Source organism: Carassius auratus, chromosome 7 (assembly GCF_003368295.1).
Source record: "Carassius auratus strain Wakin chromosome 7, ASM336829v1, whole genome shotgun sequence".
NCBI lineage: Eukaryota > Metazoa > Chordata > Actinopteri > Cypriniformes > Cyprinidae > Carassius > Carassius auratus.
The window spans coordinates 9,787,333-9,797,167 of NC_039249.1; the positions used below are offsets into that span (position 1 = coordinate 9,787,333).

The 9,835-nt window shown below is 36.0% G+C and overlaps 2 protein-coding genes across 5 annotated transcripts; both read left to right on the forward strand.

Annotated features, from left to right (window-relative positions):
• The first annotated feature begins 48 nt into the window (after window positions 1-48).
• majin (membrane anchored junction protein) lies at window positions 49-4,252 on the forward strand. 4 transcript variants are annotated; one of them, XR_003292406.1, is made up of 12 exons: window positions 49-145; window positions 395-527; window positions 728-779; window positions 865-940; window positions 1,326-1,448; window positions 1,518-1,549; window positions 1,658-1,794; window positions 2,680-2,731; window positions 3,000-3,051; window positions 3,551-3,607; window positions 3,717-3,786; window positions 3,882-3,900. XR_003292406.1 is itself a non-coding variant. In XM_026267184.1 (11 exons), exons 2-11 carry the CDS (start codon window positions 427-429, stop codon window positions 3,928-3,930), a joined length of 744 nt encoding a protein of 247 aa, XP_026122969.1. In that variant the 5' UTR covers window positions 49-145; window positions 395-426; the 3' UTR covers window positions 3,931-4,250. The 4 variants fall into 4 exon arrangements, 3 of the variants coding, with proteins under 3 accessions (XP_026122969.1, XP_026122971.1, XP_026122970.1); XM_026267184.1 differs by lacking the exon at window positions 3,551-3,607 and having other exon boundaries at window positions 3,882-4,250; XM_026267186.1 differs by lacking the exon at window positions 3,551-3,607 and having other exon boundaries at window positions 1,521-1,549; window positions 3,882-4,248.
• A 1,834-nt stretch (window positions 4,253-6,086) lies between these two features.
• Window positions 6,087-8,225, forward strand: LOC113105841 (glycoprotein hormone subunit alpha 2). The gene is made up of 4 exons (XM_026267191.1): window positions 6,087-6,209; window positions 7,273-7,398; window positions 7,480-7,664; window positions 7,936-8,225. The coding sequence occupies exons 2-4, from the start codon at window positions 7,284-7,286 to the stop codon at window positions 8,038-8,040; spliced, it is 405 nt and encodes a 134-aa protein (XP_026122976.1). The 5' UTR covers window positions 6,087-6,209; window positions 7,273-7,283; the 3' UTR covers window positions 8,041-8,225.
• Window positions 8,226-9,835: the final 1,610 nt, after the last annotated feature.

Below are 9,835 nucleotides of genomic sequence, written 5' to 3' on the forward strand. Positions count from 1 at the left end.
TCTTGCGTCTCAGTGGAAGTCGCTTTTGACCAATCAGAGTAGGTCTTCATGACCTGAGGGCGGGAACGCTGACAGCGCCTGACAGAACCGTGCTCTTTTTTACAACGTTCTAAAACAGTTGGCGCGAAATACTTGAGGTGTTACGGTAACTTATACTTCTGCCTCTGGATGTTTATTAAAAATGCAATTTCTATTTATACATAAAAAAAATAAATAAACGGTTCTTTGTTGGTTTTATAAATGACAGAAACTCAGGGAATTGATAATTTGTCCTAGCAAGCTTGAGTTGTTTAGTAATCTGGATTTCTGTCAAATGTAGGACTACACATATAAACATAAAACATGCATTTATCATATTGGTAATAAGATACTTCTTGTTTAATTCATTTTCCAGTGAAGCTTCCATTTATACTCAAAAGAGTAACAATGTCAATCCAGGCCTTTTCCTTCCCTGTGCCTGAGACCAGATTTTTTCAGGCTGGACAACAAGTCTTCAAATTCAAGATCAGAAGAGGAGACATGAGCAGGCAAGACCATACAAGCTTATTTTATTTTTTTTATACTATGAGCATGCAGGCCCATACAGTATGTTATATTATTTTGAATACCTTTAAGATTTCTACCTTTACAATATACCTTTACCTTTACAATATAGTCTACCTTTTGATATTGGTTACAAAAAGAGGTAATTTCTCTATATATCTGATTTGGACATTGTCTTTTATAGCGTTCATGAGGAAGAAATGCTGTATGGAGCGCTAGTCAGTGAGGAGCTGGAGGTTTGTTATGACCAGGATTATCATTTTGGATTTGATTTCATAAACCTTGGGAAGCTTTCATTCCCGATTTGATTTTGTTTTGCAGAATGCTGTGCGTGCGGTACTTGCAAACCTGGATGGTCTTCACCCCTTCACCACCCAGCATTTCAACATTTTTCCCTGTATGCTTCTCTGAATATAACTTAGACCCAAAAATGAAATTGTCATTCCAAACCTGTAGAGCTGTTATCTTTCTTTTGACATTTTGAAGAAAGTCAGGGCCCAGACAGTTCTGATTACCTTTAACTTCCATTTTATGGGAAACAATGCTAAGACAATTTGTAAATAACATTTTTAATGTTCATCAGAATGTTTTACTGAACTATCCCTTTAATTGTATGATAGAACTTAAGGAGTCTTGACTTTGACTCTTCTTTTTTAAATGTTTGTCATTTTAATAAAAACTGAACTGCTGTTGCATTCAGAATCAGTTAAACTAAAGGTGATAACTACTATTCATACAAATAATGGACCATTACTTCCCTTGACAACACACCACTCTTACAGACAAAAGTAAATGGGAACAAGTGTCCAAAATGAAGTTCATGAAAGAGGGTGTAAAACTGTCTCCGTACCCCTTCCTTATCACGCTGTATGTGGAGTATCGTGAACCAGCCTTTCCATATGCAGGTGGGAGTCCTCTCATTTTCACCTTTTCACTGTGACACATGCTTTAAATGAACTTTGACTCTTGTTCAGCAGTGAAAAATACCAATGCCTGGAACACACCGGTGAGTGTCTTTTGTTAATTATTAATTTCTTAAGTTATGTTGTTAATTGTTGTTATGTTGTTAATTTAAGTTATGTTGTTAAATGAAAGTAAATGTAAATGCCCACAGGAGAAACAGTCTATATTGAAAAGTCCACTGTGTACTAGTGAGCCAATGAGGACCGACCAATCTACTGCAATGGATCATCCAGAAGAGGGCACTATGAACCAACACAAATATACTAAGCAAAACCCAGTGTGCTTTCAGTAAGTGTGTTGGTGTGCTGTAATAAATCAGTGTGAAGTCTTTTCCTTCACCCCTGCAAATCTGTCTTTCCCTCAAAGTGTATTTAGTTATTTTTATTCCAACACTTGTAGTGTCATTTCTGTACTTCTTTAAAATTCTAGCTGAATGTATAATGTCACGATGCAACATAATACAACAATAGAACAGGCCCAAACTTCATCGCATGACTCATATACAGTAAACAGATGCCAATCATTTAAAAGGCCATTCGGAGGGATGATGAAACCAAGCCATATAATTAGAGGATGGTGTTTAAAAATACTTTTCATGGGACCTTGCTGTCAGATAGACACAAGGAGACATTTGTGGGATTTTCCACTTTGTTTTCAGTTGATAAGCTGATAAGATTGCTGACCCGAGTGATGAGATGTTGAGTCACATGCAGCAGTTATGAAACAGCAGAGCGGAGGAGCCTGAGCATGGGGCGCCATCTCAATGAAGCTGTCACTCAATCTGCACGCAGAGAATAATAATTTAGCTGTTAAAATAACATCCAATTCCTCCGCATAGACAGAGATGCACAAATCAATAAGCCAGCGGAGAACAGAATTTGACATGTACTTTTAATTCCGTCATGTCCTCATTTTGTTTGTGGTGGGCGATGTTGGTTCATTCTGGCGAGGACTCCAGTAATTCGGTGGAGTTTACACAACTCACCTACTGCAGTATCAAAAATAGATGTCTTTTCATAGGAAATTTGTGTGTATTTGTGCAAGCCCTCAGGCTCATACGCTTGCAGACTTGCCTAAAACAGGTCTTTTGTTTTTATGTTAAATGTGCTGGAATAGGGAACAGGAATTGGATATGTCAAAAATAGAGAACAAATAAATCTTTCTTTCTTTCAGGGAGTCCCCTTCCTCGGCCAGTGGTGCAGAAGAGATGGTTTGTGGCAGTAAGGTGAGTGGATGAACGTCTGTGTTTTGGGGAGCCAGTTTTTCTCTCCATCACTTACACACACACACTGTCTCAATTGTAAATCATTTTAATTGCCCCTGCAGGGTGCACAATCTGACATATTAGCTCATTCGGGTGGCATAACTACTCCATTATGTTAATTATAGAAGCTGATAAAAATAAAAAACCTGTTTCAGGTACTTTTCATTTGTAAGCACATCCATCATTGGTATGTTCTTGATTTCTCTCTCTCATTTTTATTCTGTTGTAGGTTCATGCTGATTCACATGTGACTTGTCTTCCAGCACCAAATGTGCATGATGGTAAATTCCTTATTCAATATATGAGTGTCTTTCCTATTATATTAGTGATCCAACCCAAGTAAACATTTTGAATTTTCTGTTATTAGTCAACAAATCACTTCCCTTTTTTAAGTTTAATGGGATAATTCACCCATAAATGAAAATTCTGTCATTATTTACCTACCCTCTTCCAATCCAATCCTGTATGCACAAAAGAAGATGTTGTGAAGAATGTTAGTAATCAAACAGTTGACGGTAACCACTGACTACTATGTAAGTCAAGGGCTACCATTAACTCTGAAGGTGAGTAAATGATGACAAAATTTTGGGGTGAACCAGTACTTTCACTACAAGTAATCAGAAATGTTAGTTGTCAACTGATATGGGCTTTCAATGACCAATGCTAATGTATCTAGAAAGCTGGGTGGCCAATGGCACAGACTAAATTAGTTTATACTAGCAAATGAGATGTACTAAAACTAGCTGAAATGAAATCTTTTTTTACACAACATTTACTCAGAATTCTCAAACGAATGACAATCAAGCTTATTTATTGACAAAGACATCAGTAGAATCTGTAAGTGACTGGTGCAAACATTGAACTAAGTTACTTATCATTGATTGAAACTGTTGAAGTAAAATCTAATGATTTTTAATCTTAAATTGGTTTTTAACACATTGTTTAGCTGCCCCTGAAAGTCCTGACCCAAATTCAACAGCTGGACAGAACACTGGGATCATCACTAGAATGGCCAGGTGAGATATTGAAGTGTATGCATCTGCATAAAGCTCTCAGATTGAAAACTCAGAATGGACTTAATTTCTGCATGTTCTTCATAATGTTTTCACAGCTCGCTGTTCCCCTTCTCTCTGTTCTTCCGTAAGAGTCCTGCAAATTAAAAAATCCAAACCATCGCTCCTTTACACTTACAGAGAAGAAAGAAAAAGCTGTTTACATTTTAAGCTTCTTCAAGGTTTTCAATAGCACTTGGTTCGTTTGTGCTGTTGGTGCATTCTGTTTGTGTAATTCTTCAAAACGTTTCGTTTTAACTGTGTTCGTATGAGAGTTTCAAATATATACTAATATTTTAAACGGTTGCTTTGGGTGAAAATTCCTTTTGCTGCATGTCACCATCAGTAAGCCTGAAATTACATTGTATGTTCTTTTATGTGCATTCACCTGAATAGGGTCGTTAGAACAGCGAGTTTTGTTGGCTTTTTTTGTGTTTCTGTGTGTCTGAGTGTGTGCGTGTTGTTGCAGCGTTCACTAAATTGAGTGTGTGTGTGGCAGACCACTCTCAAGAAGGTGAGGTCATCGGCCAAGGCTATACACGCCCGATCCTCTTGTCTCAAAATCCACACCTGCTTCTGACTGCCTTTGCAAATGATTACAGGATCAGCAAAGAATTAGTTGAAGATCTCCTGTATCTGTCAAAGACTTCTAACTTAGTTTACGTATCGCTGTAACTTGGAAACCAGTAGAGTCATGAAGAATTAGATTATTAATACATCCGCTTGCACTTTATAGCAGCTGCCAAAACAACAGGAGAGGGCATGGCCTCACGTTTTCATTTGTGAGCTGATTATATTAATATCTCGACCTTTAAACCTTTGTGTCAATCAAACTTTTTAAAAGGCTGCCCCTGTATAAATCTTAATATCTTTTTATAATTACACTCCATTCTGTGATAAAAACCCTGGAGACCTTGAAGTATGAATCATGCTGAACGTGTGTGTTGTGGGGAGGTGGGTTGAGAGGATGTGGAATTATGTCATCCATTCCTTTTCCAATGACATAATGAATTGTGCGTGTTAGAAAGTGAATGGATTAATAGTAGTTTGCTAGTATAGTCAGCACCCAGGAATGCATTGTAAAGGACTTTCAATTTAGCCTTTACACTAAAATAGCATCAGGATCAATGACGGCATCAGCATCAACAACAACATTTACTGTACATGCACATCATTTTTTTTAATGAATGCTTCTATTCAGGAAGAATAATTCAGTTGATCAAAATTAACAGTGAAGACTGACATTGGTACAAAATGTTCTTAAAATAAATTATTCTTTCTATTCATCAAAAAAAAAAGTATCATGGTTTCTGTAGCACAAATCTTTTCAACTGATAAAAATAAGAAATGTTATATATCATGTAACACCAAAGACTAAAGGAATGGCTGCTGAAAATTTTGCTTTGCCATCACACATTTTGAGTGATTACATATATAAAGTGATTTAAATTGTATTCGTAATCTGATAATATTGATAATGATAATTTGATGATAATATCTGTTTATGCTCTAAATAAGTTCCGAACAAAGGCACAACAGAGCATTTGCATGTCGTTGAGGAGCACAGTGGTGTTTAGTTTCTGAATGAATCTGCGTTTTTGAAAGAATGTGTTGAGGAAAAATCAAAAGAAAAAAAAAGTCTTTACCAGAAATGTATTTCTTTACCATTTTGACTTCTCACAACAGTTTTAAATATCACCCAAAATGAAACTTGTTTAAACGTGCAAATATAAATAAATGTTTAGGTAAATTTTAGAATAAGATGTCCAGAAATTCAATTTAATACTGTATATAACAGCTGTGTTGACACAATATCTGGAGTATTGGTCTCTGCAATTAATGGGCATGCATAATTTTCAATTTAATGTGGTCCAAATATCCAATTCATCACTGAAATATGGGAATATTTCAAAATATCTATATTTGTTTTTATATATATATATATATATATATATATATATATTGTTGTCATGCAGTCTTCATATTCACATGAATTTTTCAGATATTGTGCATGGTTTTACAGACCTAAAGCAGTATGTTTTAAGATGATGTGGCCATATCATGCATGGCAAAGACCAGAGCACGAGAGATGAAATCACGTGCAAAGGGTTATAAAGTTAGGCAACATGAAAAGAAATGGGATGGGAAAGGGAACAACAGCAAATACAGAAAAACATTGGAATAATTGCAGTGGGGAGGGTCCGGTTCTCCACATCCTCATGCACGAAGACACACTGGTAAGTGGGTGTGACTATGCTGGAAGCTGAGGGCTCAGTTCTACCTGCACTACATATATGTGCCCTGTGAGAGAGAACTTCACACCTGCACACCTGTCTGAGGTCAGCATCTCATCTGAACACACTTTGAAGCAGTATCCACATCTACAGGTACAACTTTGCCTTTTTCACTTGAAGTCTGATTATTATAAATGTAATGTGGATGTCTTTGTATGAGATATTAATGTAGCTGTAATGCTGAGTTCTCTATTACCTAATATTTATGCTGTAAATGAAAGTTATTTCTGAGACTTTTCCCTGAGGGGAAGTATAATTATTTTAATTTAACTATCCATCCATCAGTCCGTTCAACAGCAGCAAAAGCAAGCTTCACACTCTTTGCTTTAAACAATTATAATTTGATCTGTGTGTACTTTCATGCATGTAGATTGTTGGACAGATATTTAAAATGTAGATGTATTTTGTTCAAGTAAATTTACTATAAATAGACACCTTCTTTCTTTTTTTGCCTTATATATATATATATATATATATATATATATATATATATATATATATATATATATATATATATATTCTTTTTACCATATATTCATGGACTGTATGTGTGTGCAGTTTTGTAAAGGCAAAAAACAAAAAGAAAGTGTCTATCAAAATAGAATTATCCAAGTACAGTTATTTATGTGTTAAAATATAAAAAGAAAGAAAGAAAGACAACTAAATCCAGCGTAGGCTACATTTATATTCTGATTATATTGGTAAAAAAAAAAAACACACACACACAATTTCATAATTGTTCTGAATAGTTTCACATATTACCCGGTGAAAGAGACACATCCGGTGATAATAAAATGTAGTTACTAATAAATAAATATAAACCCGTTTACGGCATGGAAACCTTCACACACACTGTGATGGGGAAAGTGGCAGATTAATTTTCAGATTATTTTGACAACTCCCAATAATGAACTCCCAGGACAATAGTCAGGAAAGTCTGGTCAGTTCTCACAGAAATTATTCTTGTGAAGGGCCAAATGACTTAAATGTTTATTTAAACGGTATAAGTCACGAATCACTAAAAGATGAAAAGATGTGTCATTTGGTTGACCTCGGATTCCGCCACTGGTCCAGTTTAGGAAAGAGTGTATAACAACAAAATTACTGTAGTGGTATTTCTGGAGTGAATCCTCTTGGATTGTTGTCACTCTTGCAGGTAACATCACCATGTTCCGCTGTGTGACATCTGATCTGGCAGTGCTGCTGCTGCCTATGCTTCTGCTGCTGTTGCTGATGCCTAGCTGGAGTTTTCCAGCCCTGACCCCTGGCTGCCACCTTTACCGTGAGTGGAAACGACCGCATTTTTATGAAGCAATCCCTCTTGTGAAAAAAAGTACTGATTTATTCCTCTGTCTACACACAGCATTCAACGTGACCATACGTACAGACAAGCGAGGGACCTGTCGAGGAACTCAGCTGGTGTACGCGTGCGTGGGCTACTGTGAGTCCAGCGCGTTCCCCTCGCGCTACTCTGTGCTGCTGGCGTCAAACTTCACGCGCAACATAACGTCTGCTTCCCGCTGCTGCACCATTAGCAAGGATGCCAAGGTACAGCACTGTCACCATACAACTAACCATTGTTATATTACGAAGACCTATTTTACATCAGAAGAACCAATTATGAACCATTATGACTAAAGACTTTAATGGTTCTGGTCCTCTGTGGATTTCTGGACATAATTTCCACCGGCCCAGTCATGCAATAACAATCTATTTTATTCTATTAGGTGAATCGTTTCAGAATACATTGTCAGAATTGTTCAAGAGAATTGGAATAATTTATTTAAGATAACATGTTGTTCCTTCGGTCTTTTCTCAGATAAAAGTTCGTCTGCACTGTCCTGGAGGCCGTCATCATGATGATATCGAGATCTTGACTGCGCGTGCCTGTCGGTGCAACATGTGCCACAAATCCCGTTACTGAGATCCCACGTGAAGAACGTGACACTCATGCAGTAGGCTACTGGACAAGACTAAACTATGCAGTTTGTTTGTTTATTTGCTTGTTTTTATTTTACTTGTGATTTACATACCGATATTCTACCATTGAAAAATTTGGGGTCAGTAAAGATTTAATACTTGTATTCAGCAAGGATGCATTAAACTGATCACAAGTGACAGTAAAATATTTTGCATTTATAAAAAAAATTAAATAAAAACTATTTCAAATAAATGTTCTTATTTTAAACTTTCTATTTATCAAATAAAAAAACAACTTCCACAAAAATATCAGGCAGCACAACTGTTTTCAAAATTGATAATACAAAGTATTTCTTGAGCACCAAATGAGCATATTAGAATGATTTCTGAAGGATCATGTGACGCTGGAGTCTGCTAAAAATTCAGCTTCCTTGTCACATAAATAAATGACATTTTAAAATATATTTTAAAAATATTATTTAAAATTGTAATATTTAACAATATTACTGTTTCTGCTAACCGCTGCCCTCGTGAGCTTAAGAGATTTTCTTTCAAAAACATTTCCGCCCTCAAACTTTTATACAGTTTAATACAATAATCTCCTTTCTTTTGATCTTGTATCTAAAGTTCTAAGACGACACAGTTTGAAACAGCATGAGTGAAATGTTCTCCAGTGTGGTGTAAAGACAGGAAGCAAATAGCTACATAAAGCAATGCAATATAAAAAAAGGCAAATAGCATCAGATACTCTCTAGTTCAAATACAAATCACTTTTCTAATGTCGGTGCCACCTAATGACATAAAGAATGTATCTTACGCAATGTATATTTATAAGGTGATGTTTGCACAAAATCTGTCTAATCTTTTGAAATAAAGGAGTACATGATGTTTTCTGTGTATGTTTTATTGTGACATCTTTTGTGAAATCTAATGTATAACAATATTTTACATAACAAATTAATTTTTTTACATAATAAGCAAAGAAGATTATGAATGTATGTGTGTCTGCCTTTAAAAGGTTTCACACTCTGTGTGGTTTGAGGCGCAGTAGGTGCAGTCACACTGTAAGGCCTGAGGGTAATGATAGATTGGGGAGATGCCAGGGCGACAACCTGGTAAGCGTGCTGTCAGGTGCCGTGTTCGGCTGTAGGTACAGACACGGTGGTGCCTCTGGATATATGGCGGCTCTGGAACTGGCCTCTGTGATATAAAACACGCAGAAATAAATACTTATTCACCACGTGTTCTCATATTTTCTATAAATAAGTTGAATATTGCAGGGTTTGGTCACCTCCCAGGTGTGGCAGCGGCCCCAGCATGCATCAGTGTTTATTCGCAGACTCCTGCATCCTGGCTTCTTTGCCATGAAAGCAAAATCACGTACCGCACAGCCACGAAAACTCTGCAAGGTCGTCACAGCCATGGAGGAATAAAACCCAGGAAACAGGAGCAGAAAGGTCACAGCATACACTAAGAAGTGGTCAGGGTACATTCTGAAAGAAATTATGAATAACAATAATGTATTTCATGAATAAAAAAAAGGCCATATGCCTGCTGTTAAAGCATTGCTTAGAATTTTCTTTTTTTTTAATATTAATAAATGAATAATGAGGGACAAGATTTTGAAGGATTCATTGCCTTTTTCTGGCTACTATTTTCCTTCACCTGTTCCATTTAAACCCCCCAAAATACTGAAAAATAAAAACTTAAATGAAAAAAAAAAAAATATATATATATATATATATATATATATATATATATATATATATATATATATATATATATATATATACATATAC